This window comes from Eleutherodactylus coqui, chromosome 4 (assembly GCF_035609145.1).
Source record: "Eleutherodactylus coqui strain aEleCoq1 chromosome 4, aEleCoq1.hap1, whole genome shotgun sequence".
NCBI classification, from domain to species: Eukaryota; Metazoa; Chordata; class Amphibia; order Anura; family Eleutherodactylidae; genus Eleutherodactylus; species Eleutherodactylus coqui.
This window is the reverse complement of record NC_089840.1, coordinates 252,696,814-252,718,706: the sequence shown is the minus strand read 5'-3', so window position 1 is coordinate 252,718,706 and position 21,893 is coordinate 252,696,814. Positions and strand designations below refer to the sequence as shown.

General features: G+C 44.9%; 2 protein-coding genes across 4 annotated transcripts in view; one reads left to right on the top strand and one right to left on the bottom strand.

Annotated features, from left to right (window-relative positions):
- The window catches only part of GOLGA7B (golgin A7 family member B), a 227,428-nt gene that overhangs the window by 132,662 nt on the left and 72,873 nt on the right, over window positions 1–21,893 (bottom strand). For all 3 annotated transcript variants that reach the window (XM_066601095.1, XM_066601093.1, XM_066601096.1), the window contains one exon: window positions 13,784–13,915. In XM_066601095.1, the coding sequence (XP_066457192.1) occupies window positions 13,784–13,861 (78 nt within the window). In that variant the 5' untranslated portion in view covers window positions 13,862–13,915. The remainder of the gene's footprint in view (window positions 1–13,783; window positions 13,916–21,893) is intronic.
- Window positions 1–21,893, top strand: part of SFRP5 (secreted frizzled related protein 5) — a 71,268-nt gene that overhangs the window by 3,117 nt on the left and 46,258 nt on the right. The gene's annotated exons all lie outside the window — the stretch shown is intronic.

The following is a 21,893-nucleotide window of genomic DNA, read 5'->3' as shown; positions in this document are numbered from 1 at the left end:
ATCTAGATATTGATTTTTTTCCCCATGTTTCCATTTATTTAGCTAGTTTTTATGTCTAGGTAGGGATTATTTGTGATTTTTTCACTTCCTCTTTTTTTACTCTCTACATATAGAATGCTTTTTCCATTTATTCATTTATAATCTGTATTTTTTTTTTTTTAATTTATTTTCTAGATAAAAAGTTTTTGTGATACTTTTCTCCATTTATGTACACATTTGGCTAAAAAAATGACATGTAATAAGATGTTTAGATTTTTGTATCACAGAAAAGATCTAGACTGTGCTTTTAATTAAAAACAATTCTCTCCCCGATTCAGTAAAATGTGTATCCCTATCACAATCGGATGGGACTTGAATGGGAAAATTGTCCCTGTAAATACACCCCTTTCCTGGTTTTTAACTGGTCTTCAACACATTTTTGGTGGAAATTATAGGAAACTGATTTTTTTTTGTTATTTTCGCAAAAAAAATGCAGCAAAAACTTACAAAAACTACATTAAAACTACATAAAAAACTGCACATGTGAAAGTACTACAACAATGGGGATATTCATACATTATGACTGAGTCTGAAATGATCTTCTCTCAATAACTCAGTGGTCATATTGAAATTTTGGTGTTTAGTGTTGAGCGAACCCAACTAGTAGAATTCTGCTTTGGGTAAAACCTCGGTTGGGGTTCATGCCAAACCAGTTCACTCAACACCAATTGCTACATTTGTATCTGTCATTTTACATAGGACTGCTGATACTAGCTCCGTCAGTCTACTAAACAAACAGATCAATCACACATTGGGCTCTGCTACATCTTTATAGTGTAATCACATCTGGCGCGGATGATACTTAGTTGGCTCCGCACTGTGCTGACTTACTGACTCTCTAGATTCACTTTGAGTAAGTTATATAAGCAGACGTTTGATACAGATGTAGCAGTGCTGACTGAGTGTTATACATGCTGCAAGGACAAACTTAGCACAGTTGATTTTTTTTCTATGTGTTTTGCAATTGGACTTCAAGTAAAGCAACTTGAAGCTATTTATTTAGGCCAGCGCTTCACACGCCAGTCTAAGTAAACTGTCAGCTGGCGGCAGTGCAACAAATGTATTAAAAGGCACAAACCTCTTAATACATTTGTGGTATCTGGTGGTATTCCATATGCCGGACTGACACCTATGCCAGGTCCGGGCTACTATGTTGTACACTGGTTTCTGGGAAACACTATAGTAAATGTGATGGGCCACACCCCCTAATGTTAGGCTCTGCCCACTTTTTGATTAAGTGCCAGGGCTCAGCACACACCTGTAAAAAGTTGCAATTTTGCTGCATAGGCCAAAATTGCAAGTTTTGTACTCCAGAAAACTAGTGTGCAAAGATAGAGAGATAGACCCCATTGACTGATATGGCAACGTCTGTCCACATGTACTATTAGGGATCATGAACGACAGAGTGGGCCTCCCCACTCAGGACCCCCCTCTGAAAGAGTGGCACCCATTCTGGTGGACTTTAACCCATACTTGTATTACAGAATGGCCATCTCGTAATACTACAATTATACTACATATGCCTGGCTGTTTGCTAGGGGCTCTGGGAGCAGGACCCATGGCGATCACCTAGTTGTTAAGCCTAGGCACCATTGTTCGACCGTACATCTGTGTAAGGGTATGTTTCCATAGCAGAAAATTCTGCAGCAAAATCTACAGCATTTCCACATCAAAAACCCTGTCAACATCCGTACCATTTCTGTGAATCCGTAGCTGATTTCAGCTTCACGTGACGTTGGGGACGCTCAGTAGCAGTTCCTAATGTGCACTGCATTCTGGGTATTGCAGCACGCAAAATTGAAAAGTAAGAGGAGTGAAAGAACAACCACAGCGCTCAGCTGAGTGCTTTTGCCTGTTCGTTTTAGCGACTGTGCGGGTCCCAGCACTCGTTCCCCCACCAGTCGAAACTTCTGACATGTCACAATGACATGTCAAAAGTTTTTTAAAAATGTAGTTAAATTTTAAATAGGTTTTCCCGTCTATAAAGTGATGGCATTTCAGTAGAATGTGCCATCAATTTACGGTATGGTCAGTGGGGGTCTAACCTCTAGGATGCCAACTGATCCTGACAGTGAAAGTGATGCAGCACTAGTTTCCTACAGTTTACCCTTAATTGTGGCTGGGGGCTACTGTGCAAAGAACAGCATTATTCGGGAGTGCCGCCGTGCAGGGAAAAGAACTTGCCCCTGGTATCAGCAGGGTCTCAAAGGTCTAGTGCCCACCAATGCACATCTTAACAACATGCCATCGCTTCACTTAGTATAACTAAACTTTTTCCAAACTTTTGAAATATACCGGTCAGTGGACATCTCCATATCTGTATTTACATCTAAAGTGATAGACTACCCCTCTTAAATATAGAAAACAAAGCCCTGCTTCATATGTACTGCATGCACTAAATGGAGTCATAGAAGTCAAAATGCACAGCAGGGGTCATGTATGTATGTGACTGCTTCACTCAGCTGAAACGGGGCACTACTACAGAGTTCTCCACCCCAGGATCAGGATCGGCTGATGGGTGTTGTAGTCTCTGGGGGTCAGGGGTCTACCTGGATCTTGAGATGTAGAGTCTTCCAAGGGAGAGTCTTCCTGGTGTCCACGTCATCCGCCCAGCTCACAAACGGTTTCTCAGCCACCGTCTTGTCTCCGGCTCTAGGCAACCGGTTCTCATCAGCGCGAGAAGCAAATGAGCGCACATCCGTAGTCAATTTTAACAAACTTTCTCACTGTCTCAGGACTGGCTCACTTTCTCTCTGCCAGGGGACGAGCTCCATCCTACATTTTGTACCACACCCTGGTTACAGGGGATTTTTGGCGCATTGTGCCAGATATGGGTTGCCCCACCCAGCACCCACAGGGTGCAGTCTTAAAACAAAACATTTCTAATAAACAGCATTTAAAGTGACAGTTCAAGCAATACACACATAGTATCCAAGGGTTATGTGCCACCCTATAACACAGCAGCTTAGGCTTGAGGAAAGGTTTTAGCAGAAATGGACCCCCCACTGTACTGACACACAAGATAAGGGTAATGCTACATTACAGGCTAACCTGTCAAGAGAGCTATTATGGCCGACTGTTGTCCCGTGTGAGCACAGAACCCAGCAGGGCAAATAAGTGAGAATCGCTCACTTGCTGGAGTCACATGGTTTTTAGTTCACCTAAAAACGAAGTGACTGTCAACCCATAAACAGGCATAGATAGATAGATAGATAGATAGATAGATAGATAGATAGATAGATAGATAGATAGATAGATAGATAGATAGATATGAGATAGATAGATATGAGATAGATAGATAGATATGAGATAGATAGCTATGAGATAGATAGATATGAAATAGATAGATATGAAATAGATAAATAGATATGAAATAAAGCTGCAGCGTCCCGGACACATGGCATACGCTGAGGAGCTGGGAGGGCAAGATGCAGGCTTGTCATGGCAGCACCCACCAGGCTCCCTCCCAGAGGGATGCATGTAGCCAAAGCCAGGGCAGCGCTGGGCCTCTTCTGGACACCCCTGGCATGGGGATGCCAATTAAACAGGAAAATAGGTGCACAATTTGTCATGAGGTGACACCACCATTCCGGTACCCCCTGGCATGAACATTGGCGGGGAAATAAATGAGTCACAGACAGATCTATCATACCTCATGTCCCCGGGAACGGTCAGGGCCTAGAACAACTTTTACTCAATGTAACTTTAGCAGGATACAAGGCACACTTTGAAGTAATGACAGTGCTGGCAATTAAATAAACTTGACAGTAGTACCTCCACACGGTGATCCAGGCTTCAGATCACTCGTGCGTGACAGAATGAGTGTACCTCTAATCGGTGATCCAGACTTCAGATGGCTAATTAGGAATATATAAGACGTAAATAGTACCTCTGCACTGGGCCTTGATACACACTCGCTCACAACTATGCTTGCTCTTGCTCTTCTCAGGTGGGGCTCACTCCTTTCTCCTCACAAATACATCCAGGACGGGAAACCTCTCTTCCTCTTGCATGCTTCACTACATGAGGGCTGAACGAGCCCCCTTGTAGCTGGACCTCCCGACTACCACTCCTGAAGACATGGAACTCCTTTTCCCGCTCTCAATCACTCACATTTATAGACTCTCTCATACCACATTACATAATAGAATTGATACATTACAGACAGTCAGCTCAGATATTAACCCATCCCACACTGCAGCTGTGCAACACACATAGCAGAATGACAAGACAGTTTTGCACAGAGCATCAACATGAGACATACATGTATGGCATTATGGAGGGGGGCAGGAAAGCATGTACTGGGCCACCACAGACAGATAGATAGAAAGAAAGATAGATAGATAGATAGATAGATAGATAGATAGTAGATGGGGCAGAATCATTTCCTACTGTCTGGTTTCCTCTTAACAAGGACTAAAGTAACACAAGATCAGACTACAGAGGGTTGATTGTAGTCTGTAACTATGGAGACTCATAGAACTGCATAGGAGCTGCATAGAAGAGATTTTTAAGCAAGACCAATGGAGAAGTTCCTTTATTTTGTATCTTAGAATTCTTGAAGCAATAAAATTGGTGGTAGAGGTGGAAATAGCCTGGGAAGAACACTATAGATCATGATAGCAGTAGCTGTGGTGTTCGATCCTCACCTAACTGAGAGGGCTCGGTCAGACAGGCGCATCTGCAAATCGCGTGACCGGGGCCGAAAAATCGCCCGAAAAAGCTGCAGCTAGCAGCGTTTTCGGCAAAACGGGCAGATACAAGGAATCCCAGATCGCGGCTATCTGCGATTCCTTGTGTTCTCTATATGCGCTCACTGGGGCCGGCGGCAGCAGCGCCGACCCCATTGAGAACATATACTACAATGATCATTCTCCTCTGCCACAGCTGTAACAGCTGTGGCAGAGAAGAATGATGTTCGCCCATTGAATTCAATGGAGCCGGCAATACAGCCGGCTCCATTGAAAGCAATGGGCTGCCGGCGAGCGCTGGATGAATTTTCGGGAAGGGCTTAAAAATATAAGCCCTTCCCTGAAAATCATCCAAAAATGTGTAAAAAAAATATATATATATATACTCACCTTGTCCCTGCAGCCGGAGTTCAGCCGCGGCCGGCCGGCAGTTCTCCTGAACTGCTCTGAGTAGTATTCAGCAGGCAGGGATTTAATGACATTGAATGACAGCTGAGAGCTGCCCCTGATTGGTCCCTGCGCTGAGCCAATCAGAGGCAGCCCTCACTCACCCATTCATGAATGAGTGAGTGAGAGCTGCCTCTGATTGGTGAGGACTGTGACCAATCAGAGGCAGCCCATTCAGCAGGCGGGGATTTTAAATCCCCGCCTGCTGAATACTACTCAGAGCAGTTCAGGAGATCTGCCGGCCGGCTGTGGCTGAACTACGGCTGCAGGGACAAGGTGAGTATATATATTTTTTTTATTTTTACACATTTTTGGATGATTTTCAGGGAAGGGCTTATATTTTCAAGCCCTTCCCGAAAATTCATCCGGCGCTCGCCGGCAGCCCATTGCTTTCAATGGAGCCGGCTGTATTGCCGGCTCCATTGAATTCAATGGGCGAACATCATTCTTTTCTGCCACAGCTGTTACAGCTGTGGCAGAGGAGAATGATCATTGTAGTATATGTTCTTAATGGGGTCGGCGCTGCTGCCGCCGGCCCCATTGAGCGCAGATAGAGAACACAAGGAATCGCAGATAGCAGCGATCTGCGATTCCTCGTGTCCTATAATTTATCGGACATCCGCATAAAAAGCGGGCATATGTCCGATACCATTGCAAAGCAATGGTTCTAAATATGCGCAGATCGCATGCGCAAATCGCGGGAAAAATCGCCCATCTGACCGAGGCCTTAGAGTTGCTCCATGGATTAACATTAGCGCGTTGTCAGCAGATCACTGGGACAAGCAGCCTATAAAGCTTGTGCATTAGTATGCTAGGTCGTCATCATTAGGAGTTCATTATTAAAAAGGTTTAGCCTTCCGGAAGAGTTCGGGGACTTATCATTATGAGCCTGGAGAACATGTCAGAACTTCTTTGGCCTCTCGAAGAATTCAGTTCTCCCCATATTAGCAACAGATAAATATTTTCGGAGATTCCCCATGGAGGCAGCTACACGTCTATCTGTATTCATCTTCCTAAACATCCGACCTCTGGGAGCTGCGCTGAGATGTAAAGGATGCTGCCACAGGTCCCCGGTGTCAGGAAGAATCCGACAAGCCTCCGATATTTACACTTTTATTGCCTGAATCATGCATTTTTCACCTCCAGAGAGACTTTTGTTGGAAGCAGAAGATATACACAGATACTGTGCAATAACAAATATATCATGACATGTCTTACATTTCTTCCACCCCAGCCAAACCCATCATTCCCTGTAAATCTCTATGGAAGCAGACGTTCTGAGCAGTGAATGTCATATAAATCAATTAAAGACATCATGTAACGTGTTGTTACACATTATAGCGCCAACAACCTCTGTGGAGCTGTACACAACACAGTCACCCACATTGATCTCCGCTGTTGTGGGGTTCACAAATTTCCTCCATTCATAATACTGTAAGTACTGAAGGCATCTACATTCTTGCATGTAGACACCAGGGGAGTGGTTAGGGGGTCACAGACTCAACAATGGCGGCTGCTGGCGAACCGGAAGCTGCAAACTTACACTGGGTTCACACGGCACATCCTGGTTCCAGCTGCAGAATCCCACACGGAATTCGGCCCTGTCCGCGGCAGGTGACCCTGTGTACCTGTAGTCTTCTTCGCCCGCATCCACGCAGACCTGTCTTCTTCTGGCTCTTCTGTACAGCGGATGGTTCGCACGGTTCGTCATTGTGCAGTACAGATTTTCTTTTAAACTCATGCTTTTCCCGCGGAATCTGCGACCCCTTCGCAATGTCAAGTGTGGACGGGCCGCGGGTCAGACGGCTTCTGCTGACTTCAATGGAAGTCATCAGTGCAGGAACCACAGAAAAATGGAGCATGCTGCGATTTTTCATCCATGAGCAGAAACGGCAATTGGTTTCCGCTCGTGTGCATGAAGAATCATCTTTCCATAGCATGCTATAGAGGGGTATTGCTGCGGAACCCAGAGGCAGATGCCAGCCTAGGATTCCACAGCAAAAATTTGCCCATGTACATGAGGCCTTAGTGAGTGAAATGCTTGTTGGGTTGTTGTCCAGCTGGAGCTCCAGGGTCACTATTACTACTGGGGCCACAATGGAGGACACTATTACTATTGGGGCCACTATGGAGGACACTATTACTACTGGGGCCACTATGGAGGACAATATTACTACCAGTGCAACTATGAAGGACAATACTCCTACTGGGGCTACTAAGAGGGTCACTTATACCATTGGGGCCACTAAGGGGAAAACCTACTATTGGAGGGTTGAGTCCCATTACACCTCAAGCAACATAAAGGCTTGGGGCACCCCAACCACTAGGGCCTATTTCATGTAAGATGGCTCACATATAACCTACAGTATTAGACCTGATGGATGCTTCATCCTGTGTCTACAACAAACTTTACGGTGCAATTAATAGTTATTGTGTGCATGTTTTGTATAGATGGGGCTGCATCTGAGGAACCCTTGTCCCACACTGGTCAAGGAAAATCCATTAGCTGCTGTATGTGAGTATGGGAGGCAAGCAGGGAACCTGGAGAAAACCTGAACTTGAATAGAGATGATTTATTAGCCGAAGGTGAACCAGACCCTCTGTGCGCCACATGGTGGCTCATTCTCCTCTTTTTTGGATGTTAAAGCCCATGGACACATTAGCACTCTTTTATTATCAATATATTTTTAGAAATGAAAACTTTTTGTAATAGGTTTTCATTAAAGATGGTTGATTGTTCGATTTCTATGCTTGTATTGTTTTCCAAGGCACTGCAGACTGGAAGACCTAAAACGTAGCAAATTCTGTCAGAGTAAACTGAGAGCTCCGCTCATAGCCTGCTCCCGTTGTGAATGTGCATTCACTGCCTTTCCACAGAGTGCTGGGGGATAGTGGAGGAGATCGGGAGCACATAGAGCAGAGAAAGCTACTATTACAGGGGCTGTAATTCAGTCAGGGTGAATTTTCTGCTCTTATTAGCATTACGGGGGAATGGGACCAGCAGATACTCAGTGAAAGGATAGAAAGATAGCTGTGTAGTATTGAGTGGGCATGGTTATTTTACACAGCCTCAGAAAGAGGAGAGGGAACTAAGCTGGTGGTCATTCATGAGAGTGACCAGCTGATCAATGCTAGGAAGGCCCTCCCCCAGCTAGAAACGTGAATGGAGGAGAGCCTGCAAATCAAGTATGGTGCTTTCTAAATATATGAGAAGGAAAATTAAATGCAAAAAAACACAGTTAAGTACATTGCTTTTTTTCTGCAGGGACTTAGTAAGATATGGGTTTGTCTGGCCTACTAAGGAATTTCGAATGGATAGCGCAATCATTATCTTTTAACCAAATCAGAGAACAGCTACAAGTAAACTGTGATGGCTGCTGGCTGCAACCAGCCCCTCTCCTCTCACCCCCCTTGACAGCGGTCACTGTTGCTGGTGTTCCCTGCCTTTCTATCTGTTCTATGGTGGATACTGCATCATTCCTCCTGTCACTACCTGGCCTCATAGGATATGTGCATTCAGTCCACCTCCTAAAGGGCTAGCATGCACACCTAGCTTTCCTGTCCCCAGCCTATCCCAACCATTCCCGTGCTATTAGTCAAAGGCGAATCAGACAACATGGGAAACATGGTGACACAGTGACTAAGTTGTCCTAAATTCAAAGCCTATCAGTTTGTTTTGGTTTTCACCCCAGGATAGGGAATACATATCTGATTGGTGGGGATATGAGTTCTGGAATCTTCAGCGATCACAAGGGGTCTGCTGTTGAGCATGCACACTGTTTCCTCATTCATCTCTATGGGACTCTATCCATAAAATAGCTGATAAATGTTTATTACTGGAGATCTGACGCCTGAATGATCATGGAAAAGGTGTAACTCAAGTCCATCAGGTTAATGGAGCATGTTTGATCACCACTCCACCCACTGTCTATGGAGATAGCCAAGCACTGTGGTCCGTCAGCCCCAGAAAAGCAAATTGAATGTGGGTCACACAGGCGCACCATCTCTTCGTTGACTCGGCGGACTTCGGGTGCACTGTTCTCACGATTGCAGGGGTCGCAGCAATCAGACCCCCAAATCCAATCAGTATTATGTGGTTAGGTTTTAAATGATTTTCGTGGGATAACCCCTTTAAGATTTAAATAGCAGAAATCGGTGGTTTGTCTGATCCGTTGCCACAGGAATGTCTGTCGATCGCAGAGGTCTTCTCGCTAGTAATGTCCTTGTACCTTGTAATATAACATCTACCCATTGCAGATACAGAAGTGGCCAGAGTGAACACAACCTCGCAGACAATTAATTCTTTGCTCCATCCCGAGTCACTCTACTTCCCGATCCTTCAGTAATGACGACAATTAGACTTTCATTAAACAATGTGAAGCCGCAGGAAGCTGAAATCACATAAGTTAAAGGGGAGAGATCAATTCCCATCAACAGTCAGTTTTTCTCCAGACTAATTGTCATTAGAGACATCATCGGATGTAGACTGGAAGCCTCTTTGTATAGCACCCGCTGTGTTTCGGTGACTGACAGAAGGTTAATTGGTGATACAATAATAGAAGGATCCCACCAAAATCCGGCACAACATCTAAACAGAAACAATGACTCTTTCACAACAGGAACAATGCAAGACGAAAAGCTGTATGTATGAACCGCGGGGGCCCAAACTACTGTCTACTTATGACGTTGATGTTTCTACTAGCCATTGAGTGAATTATTGACATCTAATTACTTTTTATGTTCTGCTAATAATAGGCTTTTGAGGGATTTGTAGTTCCAAACACAATAGCTGCCGATCAACTGTTTTTGGTTCTTAAAGGAATTGTCCACTTTTTGAATAAAAATATAGGTCCTTTTTTTTTACTTCAATATACATAAAATGTTATTTTCTTCTGCACCCACATTCAAAGTTCAATTGAGAGTTCGGATGGGAAGTGTGGTTCAGTGAGGAATGAAGGAACTTGATTTTCTGCCTACTGGAATGTTAAAGGGGTTGTCTAGTCTGGTCTACTAGGGAATTCTGAATTAATAGAATGGTTATCATCTACTAGTGAGATCAGAGTCCAACTACAAACATCCTGTGATGGCCACTGGCTGCGACTAGTGGTATCTTGTCTCACCTTCCCCTGGTTGCTTTTACCAACATATTCCACCTGTGCAGCCAGCAATGCATTATTTCTTCTGCCATTGCCTAGACATGTAGGGCGCATAAGCTTAATATACTACTTAAAAGAACGTGCACCTAACTTTTCTGTCCTTAGCCTATCCCAGCTCTTCCTGGGTTATATACGGCACCTCCTGCCACTGGAAGGTTCTTAATGTTCCAGTTAAGATGTTTCTTTATGCTGCTTGTTTCTTATTTTGGTCCTGTACTTGAAGATTCAGCTTTCCCGAATAGTGTTGAGCGACCCAAAATAGTAGGACTCTGAGTTCGGGTTGAAGTTTGCTAAAAGTTTGGTTTGGCAAGAACCCAAACCTTGGGTGGTTCGTCTAGGCCATTCTTCTTACTTCTTCTTCCTTCTTTCTACTAACTCCTTTCTCCTCCTTCTTTTTGTTCCTCCTTCTTCTTTCTTTTTTCTCCTTCTTCTATTATACTTCTTCGTCCTTCTACTTTCTTCTTTTTCAGTGTTATATATTTTAGTTTTAGGAGTATTGGTGAAGTTCAGGTTCTTTAATAGGGGTCTATGTAGCAACAAGTAATTTTTGAACACAATTGCTCGGCCAGAAGCTGTTCTTCTTGGCTCTCCCATATATATGAACGTTTGGCTTATCCAGACAGATCTGGTAGTTGCATATCTACCCACTGATATTTAATGTCCCCAAACCTTCTTTCCCCTGACATCATCTGTTCGAGGAAAGTTGAGCAGCTCTTCAGAGAGTTAAAAGGGTTGTCTAGTTGTAAACTATTGATGGCCTTTCCTAAGAATAAGCTATCAATACTAAATTTGCAAGGTTCTGCCCCCTAGGAACCCTGATGATCCACTGTAAGCTGGGCCTTTTTGCTCATGTACTGAGCTGATTTCTGCAGGAAGCAGACATCTCTGTTCTCACTGTGGTGGCCAGTCTTGGTATTACAGGCATTGAAGTGAATGGGAACGTAGTCCATAATGCCTAGCCTGGCCACTGCAGTGAGAACAGAGCTGTCTACATCCTGCAGAAATCAAATCAGTGCATGAGCACAAAGACCCAACTTACAGCTGATCAGCAGGGGTCCCAGGTGGTGGACCCGCTCAAGTCTACTATTGATGGCCTGTCCCAAGGATAGGCCATTAAAAGTTTACAATTGGACAACCCCTTTAAGTGGTTCTTCAGAAAGTTGAGTGAGTCTTTAGAGAGTTGTTTGGCCCTGGTTTGGACGACTAAGCACTAATTTACACAGTTTTGCGAAAACCGTGGCAGAAGCAGCATGCACTGTCATGTAGGCTTATCGTGGTTTGATAGTGCTATTAGCAGCTTCTATGAACATACTCCAAAGAATTCAATGCAAAATACTGCCCAACATAAGCCCCATATTAACCCCCTATGGCAATACTGAATTAATAACGACACCAAATGTGAAAAAGCTGTCAAGGTATAATGACTAAGGCTCTATTACGCTCCAGTTATCTATTTGCCCTAGTCCTGGATCTAAGGTAATTACTCTTGCTATGGCAGAGCATCCTATTGGCACCCTTCCCGGCACCCATGCCCATGCTCTCCCAAGCACCATCGCCTATGCCACTGATGCTATTGTCTGCCCTGAGACGCAGACTCTGAACCCTTCAGAATTGCTTCTACCTATTTCGTTAGCTGGAGCACCTAATTACCGGTGTGGCGGTGAAAGGAGCTTTAGTGGGAATGAGTAATAACATTTTTGCGGCTGAATTTATGGTCTTATGAAAGTCCTCACAGTAAATTATTTTCACAACTCCGCAGGTTCCTCAGATAAGTGTGCAGACATTAAACAGACATTTATCAAGAGTTTCCCCTGTGTGGTCACAACTTTCAACAAGTTCAGAAGCCCTCCAGTAACTTCGGAGGTTAAACAACAAAGCTGCTATGAGTCACAAATTGAGCCGTGCCACGGGCATTCATCCCAACTGTGCCAGGAACGCTGAGCTGGCGAGGACAAGTACAGACATTAGGCTTAGTAATAGTGCAGAGAAAATGTAGCGGTACAGATACAATATAGCCATGCGTAGGATAATGCCCCATATGGTGTGCGGTCATACAGTGTACAAATAACTATGCCACACGATGCCTTATTACAGTACATTACTCGTATTATACACTGGCAAAATAATAGTGGCACACAGTTGCCTAAGTAGCAATGCTATATTATAATATTGCCAGCTGTAAACACTGCAAAGATAAACTGTAGAGAACCTACGGGTACGTTCCAATCTGCATCAAAAACTGCATTAAATCCCACAAATGGCGCAGATTTTGAAGCAATTTTTTTATATGAAAATGATGCAGATTTTAATGCAGATTCTCCCCTATGGAAAATCTACACCATTCCCTGCTATGTGTGAAAGGTGTAAAGTGATTAAGCATGTTAGCCATGGATTTCTGCTGTAGCTCTGCACTTGAATATCTGCAGATCCACATCAAGATTTAGGCCCTTTTGGATGGGCAAATCCACATGCAGAATTCCCACAGTGCTGTATATATGTTAGGAGCTTGGTTCTGGTGCTTTACAGTTTGCTGAGCCTGGTTCTGGTGCTGTACCTATGTTATGATCTTGGTTCTGGTGTTGTATTTATGTTATGAGCTTGTTCTGGTGCTGTTTTATGTGCGCAGTTTGGTTCTGGTGCTGTATTTATGTTGTGATTTTGGTTCTGGTGCTGTATTTATGTTATGAGCTTGTTCTGGTGCTGTTTTATGTGCTCAGTTTGGTTCTGGTGCTGTATTTATGTTGTGATTTTGGTTCTGGTGCTGTATTTGTGTTATGAGCCTGGTTCTGGTGATGTATTATGTGCAGAGTTTGATTCTGGTGCTGTTTTTATGTTATGATCTTGGCTCTGGTGCTGTATTTATGGTATGAGCTTGGTTCTGGTGCTGTATTTATGGTATGAGATTGGTTGTAGTGCTGCATTTTTGTTATGATTTTTGTTCTGGCGCTGTATTTATATACTGAATTGGTTCTGGTAGTGTATTTATGTTATAGGTTTTGGCCTGGCACTGTATTCATGTAATGAGATTGGTTTTGGTGCTGTATTAATGCTACAAGGTTGGTTTTGGTGCCATATTTATGTAAGGAAGTTGGTTTTGGTGATGCATTTATGCATTGAGGTTGGTTCTTGTATTGTATTTACATTATGAACTTGGTTTTGGTGCTTTATTTATGTTATACGCTTGATCCTGGTACAACATTTATTCACTGAGCTGTTCTGATATGCAGATTCCTGTTTTTCTTTCAGAAACTGTACCACTCAGGCCCATTGGCTGTGTCTGGTATTGCAGCTCAGCCACAGCCATCCCGCAGTACTAGACATAGCCACTGGACTAGATTGGCGCCCTTCCTGGAACCAGAAATAGATAATTGTTTTTATCATTTCATTTAGTAGATCAGAAAAGAGATACTCGGTGGGAGCCTCAGGAAGGGGTGAGGAGAAGCCACTTACCTGACAGGCTGATAAGCTGGCTTGACTTTCAGCACTCAGCACACACCACATTCCATTTTTCCGCTGGGCAGGATGCATTCTCTGTTATCAGCACGTCCACATTAAGAGTTCTTGATATTTGGATACTTCACCCTGGAATGAGCAATTAATTAATATGAGTGAGGCAATCGTTGGGGTCACACATCTCTGGAAAGAACGGCAGTATAATACAGATGTCTGATATACTGATTATTTTCAACTCATTAGTAATTTTAATTTCTCTGTTTTCTTTGGAACATTTCTACCAAGAAAGTAAGAACCAGTCTGGATGTCCAACTAGGAAGACTTTAAAACCCTTAAAACCCTTCCAGAAACAGCACCGCCCTTCTCAGTGGGTTGTGTCTGACATTACAACTTAGCTCCAGTCAAGTGGATGGGACTGAGCTGCAATATCAGATACAAACTATGGACTAAAGCGGCGCTGTCTCTGGAATACACAGAAGACCTTATGATTATTTTGGTTTCCATAACACACAGGTATATTGCACAGAGTGATGTCACAGTGCAGGGATAATGCACAGAGTGATGTCACAGTGCAGGGATAATGCACAGAGTGATGTCACAGTGCAGGGATAATGCACAGAGGGATGTAACAGTGCAGTATAATGTACAGAGTGATGTCACAGTGCAGGTATAATGCACAGAGTGATTTCACAGCACAGGGATAATGCACATAGTGATGACACAGTACAGGGATATTGCACAGAGTGATGTCATAGTACAAGGATAATGCACACAGTGATGTCACAGTATAGGGATTACGCACACAGTGATGTCACAGCACAGGTATAATGCACATAGTAATGTCACAGTACAGATATAATGCACACAGTGATGTCACAGTACAGGGATAATGTATAGAGTGATGTCACAGTACAGATATAATGCACACAGTGATATCACAGCACAGGTATAATGCACACAGTGATGTCACAGTACAGGTATAATGTACACAGTGATATCACAGCACAGGTATAATGCACACAGTGATGTCACAGTACAGGGATAATGTACACAGTGATGTCACAGTACAGTATGGGGTATCTGAGCCTGCCAATAAAATTAACAATCATATGAATGGTTTTAATCTGAGTGCTAGCCTGGTTAACCAGAGTCAACAATAAGTGATAATTGTGTCACTAAACAGTCCTTAGGTTAGTTAGTGCGGAATACATGTAAAACTGCCAAGAAAACATCACAATATGACATCACCCAAAGAGTCAGTCGTGACTCGGTGCTTGCAGCAGGGGACTTTACCTTGCTACCTGAGGCCCTAAAACTGGTTCCCCCTTGGCCTATAAAAGGCTCTCGGAGGCTCCTTGTGTGTAGTGACCTGTTCTTCCACTTGTGTAGAGCTTGTTGATCACTAGACGCCTCTACAGAGAAGAGATGTCACCCCGGTACCAGAGTCTGAGAGGGGCGCATTATTGGGATGTGAGAAGCTGGATGGTCGTATCAAAGAATTGCTGCTACCTGGGCCGTTCTGTCCAGACTGTTAGGAGGTGTTGGGACCAGTGGATGGAGGCACACAAGGTGACCAGGCTCAAGACCCCCTACAGACCACCAGTAGAGAAAAGCGTCTGACCAGACTGTTAGGAGGTGTTGGGACCACTGGATACGTGAGGGCACACAAGGTGACCAGGCTCAGGATGCCCCCTACAGACCACCGGTTACAGCAATGTGGACCGATACCATACTGAACCTGTATGCCTCCATGCCCATTACTTTCACACATAGAAAGTTGCAGTCGATTTCAACAACTCCTTTTAGGGAATGGAGTATATATGTAGATATATGTATATACAAGAGATATGGAAATGAGAGCAGAATATTAATTCAAATCCATAATACAAAATGTCTCTATAAAGTAATATATGCTGAGTTATGTAAATACTTTCCATGGCAATACCTGTGATAAAGCGGCAGAATTTGCATTTCAAAGTCCTATGAAATCTTATTATGAAGCGCCATACGCCCGGTCTTTGTTTCTAAAATGTCCTTTATTGCTAGAATAGAAACATAAAAGCCTTGGCGCTCTACCAAGCCGCCTGTAATACTGACATAATCGCTGACACCAATCTCCAGAAAGAGCTGAAATCAGAGAAAAATATTCTACAGTCTGCCTATACACATGGAACCATATTTAAAGGGTATGTATACTCTGCAATCAACGTTTTATGGCGCTGACGCATCTAAAATACAAGAATAAGCAACTTTGTAATGTCTCGATAAAAAATCTATCATTTCATGTCTGCAGCTGCTGTGCAGACCTATGTGTTTCCATGGTTACAGACTACAAACCTTGTGTAGTCTGATCTACAGTCATAGAATATGTTATTCCCTCAGGATACTTTTAGGGTGGCCGCACCTGGGAGTAAGCGCATATACGCTCACAATACCATGATGTATATGCGCTATGCAGGGCGTGTGGCTATCATACCCGTAGCAGCACTTTTTACTGTACTTTTTTGCACCGCCATGTTTGAGTAGGCAGGTTGGCTGACTTAGTCGGTGGACCAGCCGAATCGGTTTGCTGGACAGCCTATTTAGTCCCAGATGGGTTTGATTTTATGAGTAATATTGAGCATTTCAGTGCACAAATAGAACATGTCACATATTTTTGGGGGGCACTTGAAATGCGTGCAGAAAAAAACACAATGTGAAGGAAGCCATTTAAATGAATGCGTTCTATTTGCAGCGCATTTGGCGCACAGATTTTGCAGCTGCAGATGCACCCGTGTGCAGGAGCTCTTATGGTCCTTTTACGCTGAATGCACACGGCAGGTCCGGATTCCACCTGTGGAATTCTGCATGGAATCCGGCAATGACCGCGGCGGGTGACCCAGCGTACCTGTCGTCATCTTTGCCGGCATCCGTGCAGACCTGTCTGCTTCCGGCTTCTCTGTACTGAGGATGGTCCGCATGGCTCGCCGTTAGACATGCGCAGAACTGATTTTTTCTTAAACGGCTGGTTTTAGGTTGGAACCCATGGCCTATCCGTAATGTCAATTGTGGATGGGCTGCGGGTCGGACAGTTTCCATCAACTTCAATGGAAGCTGTCCATGTGGGAACCTCTGGAAAATGGAGCATGCTGCGATTTTTCATCCGCAAGCAGAAACCGCAATTGGTTTCCGCTCGTGTGCATGAAGAATCATTTTTCCATAGAATGCTATGGAGGGTTATTGCTGCGGGACCCGGAGGTGGACGCCAGCTCCAGATTCTGCAGCAAAAAAACCCCAGTGAGAAGGAGGCCTAAGGCCGCCTGCAGACGGCCGGGTGGGATCCGGCTGAGAGAATTCTTGCAGCCGGACCCGACCCGAGCGTCTGCAGAGAGCAGCATGACACTCACCTGCTCCCGTGGCCCCGGCTCTTTCATGCGCTGGCTGCCGGGCAGCCGGCGCATGCGCAGAGCGGAGCCGGCGCCCAGTGAGTGACATTTCTGTGCGGGCCTCTGCGAGCCCCGCACAGAAATAGAGCATGCCGCGGTTTGTTTGTGAGATTTCACACGGCCAAATCGCAGCCATCTGCATAGGATTGCGCTTGTTAACGCAATCCTATGGCAGCTTACAGGGGCGGAAATTCTGCGGGAATTTCCGCCTGTCTGCAGGCGGCCTAAGACTTATTGAGTTTTCGGTACAATCTCACAAGTGAGGTCTGACACGAATGTCGATCGGCTCTCATATCATTTTCCTTCCCATAGGCTGAGAATTGGCTTGTGGGGATGAACGATCGCAATAATGGGTTCTTCACACGACCGCGTGCAAAATCTATAAGATAAACACAGAGAACGTAATCCAGTGATTTTAATGGGCATTTTGTGCACATGGGGAAAATGTCTGACTCTGTTTTCCTACGTTTTACGCAGAAAAGGCCCCATAGAAGTCTATGGGAGGTGCACAAATACGCAAGGGGAAGAGGGTGGCATTGCGCAAAACGCGGAGAAAAAACACATCTGGAGCTCATTAGGCTAATTACCCTGGGTTCCCACGAGACGCTTTCCCAGCGGAAATCTTGCGGTTTTGTCACAGCAAAAAAAGATTTTCGCGAAATAAGCGCAGCTCCAAAACCCGCGTCACTTAGCTGTGGGTTTTGGAGCGGCTTTGCCGCATGCTTTTCTGTTGCGGCCGGCGCTGCCATAGAGAGAAGCAAGGCCGCAACGGAAAAAAAAAAGAACGGACATGCTGCGTCCTGGGAATCCACGCCGCAGCGCTGGCTTTGTCCACCCTGTGTGGACGAGATTTTTGACAAATCTCATCCACATGGCTGCCAAACAGCGGGATTAGCGGCCGCAGGCTGATTAGCTGCAACGAAGTTCCGCACTGAATTTCCACGGCAAATGCGCCCTGTGTGAACCAAGCCTTCGCCTTTTAATCCAAAGGAAGGGTGTGTCGCACGTGTGTGAACTGACCCTGCATGCGCAAAAGTTCCAGTAATATGTGCAGAAATGCGTGCAAATTAACCTCTTCAAACATTGTTCATACGTGAGCATTTTTGCGCATACTTCAAATACTTGTCTTCCATCCCGGCGATCCAGTGCCGCAGTTTTGTGGTAGAACGGATACCACTTGACTGTTACAGCCAATCAGAGGCCACAGAAGTCAGATATTCTTCTCCTGGCATCATGACTCCCACCATTTGAGCGGCGATCCTAGAAGAACGGCACTGGACCACTGTGGCCTCTGATTGGCTGCAGTGGTCAGGTGCTATCCCTTCCACAACAAAGGCCAGGAGGTCCGTGTGGCTGCAGCACTGGATCGCCGGGACTGAGGACGGGTGAGTACTACTAGTTTTACTGTTTTAACACATTTGAGGCTATCCTTAAAACAGTGTTTCGCAACTGGACAACCCCTTTAAAATTCCTGAAAAACACTATGAAAGTTAAAATGATAAAAAAAAGTTATACCAATTCCTGCTCCGGGTCTAACACTTCCCAGGGTGCCCACTGGTCTCTGTGCTTCCTGGTCCCCATTGACAAGGACTTGTGACTGCTGCAACCAATCATTGACCACAGTGGTAATTTGTTACAGCCACTGATTGGCCACAGCAGTCACATGGCCGTGTGAACAAGGACTAGGATGGCGAGTGATTGGCTGCAGCAGTCACATGCTCATTTGAAGCCGGCCTAAACACAACCAATAACTGAACGATAATTAGTTTGCTTATTGTTCATTTCATGCAAGCATAAAAAACATTGTAGGCTCGTTTGCTAATCATCCGGCTAATGATCTCTCGCTACGTGTAAATGTACACTAAAGCATTGTGAACATTTTTTTTTGGTTAAATGTCCAGACAACGCCTTTAAAGCGAATAGCTGTCCACTCTTGTCCATGGGCTACAGCTGTAGTGCAACTCATCCTCATTGACTTAGTGCTGCAATACCAGACACAGCCTGTAGAGATGAGTGGCGCTGTTTCCAGAAAAAAAAAATCAGTCCCCTTTTGCTAGTTTCCGAAAACCCCTTTAATACTTCTATAGACCTCTTTGTGCTCCCCCAAGTCCAGATTCTTGCTGTAGGTTTGTGTCCTACGTCAGAGTTGGCACGGACATGTTGGCAGGCTGCTTAATATATTAGCAGTCATTTACACAGAATGCATGGCACAGGCTGTGGTACACGCTCCCAGCACGGCTATTGTATATCAATTTACGTAATGTGTTCACAGAGGAGGAGAGCCGTGCCAAATAAAAGGTCACTTCGCTCGTTTTTTTAAAGCGCACAACTTTCAGAGTAAATTCATCTGAAAATCATTTTCGAACGTCTCGCTGAATCCGATCAGAGACGGGGGAGGGTTGAAGGCGAAGCGCTTTCACGGACGCGTAGTCAAAGGTTAAAAAGATCATTCTTTTCCAACGACGATGCGACGGTTGAAATAATAGTTACAAAAGTTACGCAAATTCACTCGTCTCCGCGCAACATATTGTGCACTGATTTGCGCGCATATCGGCATATTGTATTGTCCTTTTTTGCATTCGCGGGGTGTGAATGACACCACCCCCTGCCTTGTATTTAAAGCTCCAGATGTATTTTAGGTCCAGATGTATTCTACTTATCACATAGTATCGCAACGTATTGCAGATTTGCGTGCGCATTTACGTACTCCCCATAGACGTCTATAATAGGGCAGGTCCTATTTTTTGCCTCCACTGCCTCTAGCTTGGATACAAGATGTGATATGGGTGGGCATAGAGGCTCTAGTATCCTGTTGTACTGCCTCTAGCTTGGATACAAGATGTGATACGGGCGAGCATGGAGGCTCTAGTATCCTGTTGTACCACCTCTAGCTTGGATGCAAGATGTAATACGGGCAGGCATGGAGGCTCTAGCACCCTGTTGTACCACTTCCAGTTTGGAAGCAAGATGTCATACGGGGAGGGCATGAAGACTCCAGTACCCTGTTGTATCATCTCTAGCTAGGATGCAAGATGTGATAAGGGCGTCCATGAAGGTTCTAGTACCCTGTTGTACCGCCTATAACTTGGATACAAGATGTGATACAGACGGGCATGGAGGCTCTAGTACACTGTTGTACCGCCTCTAGTTTGTTTACAAAATGTGATACGGGTGGGCATGGAGGCTCTAGTACCTTGTTGTACCTCCTCTAGCTTGGATACAAGATGTGATACGGGTGGGCATGGAGACTCTAGAAGTCAGTTGGGTCACCTCTAGCTTGGTATCCTGCAGCATATTGCTCCTCATTTGCTGTAACTGAGCCTCTAGATACTGCAAACTCGTAGGCTGTTGATATTGGTGTCCCAGATGGTCCCATGCATGATCTATTGGTGAAAACCTGGTGACCAGGCAGCCACAAAAGTGTGGCAATGTTGTGGGGGCTTCCTGTGACCCCCTTGTGTCGGCGGCCGAGCATTATTCGCTTGAAAAAGCCTTTTGGAAGCCGCCATGAGAGGAACACATGCGGCTGCAGGATGTCCTGAACATATCACTGAGCTGTCATTGTCCCTCGTACCACTAATAGGGGTGACTGACTGTCATAAACAATGGCCCACCGGACCATCACACCAGCAGTGGGTGCAGTTTGCCGCTCCACAGTAGAGGGGGATTGAGGCACGCTCCTCAAGGTCTGCGGACAGTAAAGCGGCCGTCAACAGTGCCCAAACTAAAGCTGGATTAGTCACTGAAACCAACCAAGTCAAGTTCATTGTTCCCAACTCCACTGCAAATGGAGGTAACGGTGGATGTCAAAGGCAGTACATGTAATGGAAACCATGAGACCAAATGTCATTCAGCGAAGAGCCTGGAAATGGTTTTAACAGACACAGGGGCCTATAACAATGGCGCCACCTGTCTCTGGATAGCGGACAACGAAATCTATGAGCTGCTCATGCTTTTTGGACAATTAGACAATCCTCTCTACTGGTGGTCGGTTGAGGGTGTCTTGAGCCTGGTCACCTTGTGTGCCCTCACACATCCACTGGTCCTATACCTCCTTACAGTCTGGTCAGAATGGCCGGTGGGGGACAATTCATTGATACAACCATCCAGCTTCTCACATCCCAATAATGTGTCCCTCTCAAACTCTGGTAACGGGGTGAAATCTCTTCTCTGCGTCGTAGAGGCGTCTAATGGTCAACAAGCTCTACACAAGCGGAAAAAGAGGTCACTACACACAAGGAGCCTCCGAGAGCCTTTTATAGGCCAAGGGTGGAACCACTTTTAGGGCCTCAGGTGACAAGACCGTTTTTCTAATCATCCCACAACACTTATCATTTGTATATCTACCTAAGATGTAATGCATTCCGAGTTTTCCAGCAAAACAACAACTTATTCTAGGTGCTGGATTTTTTTTGACAAACAGTGTAATACTGATGACTATTTTATGTGGCAGAGGAACATCTGGATCCCCTCAAGCAGCAGGGCACAGATGTGATAGCTACCTTTGCACCCCCTGAGTAACCAATGCTGGATGACAACTACTAATAGCTGCAGTTACATTGCTCCTAGGGGTTTCCAGAGGCGTAACTTAAAACTTCAACTTGGTCATAGGTGCCAAATTTGGAACTCTTCCCCCTATAGCTACACTCCCCAGTGTTGTCATGTTGCTTTTCACACTTTTA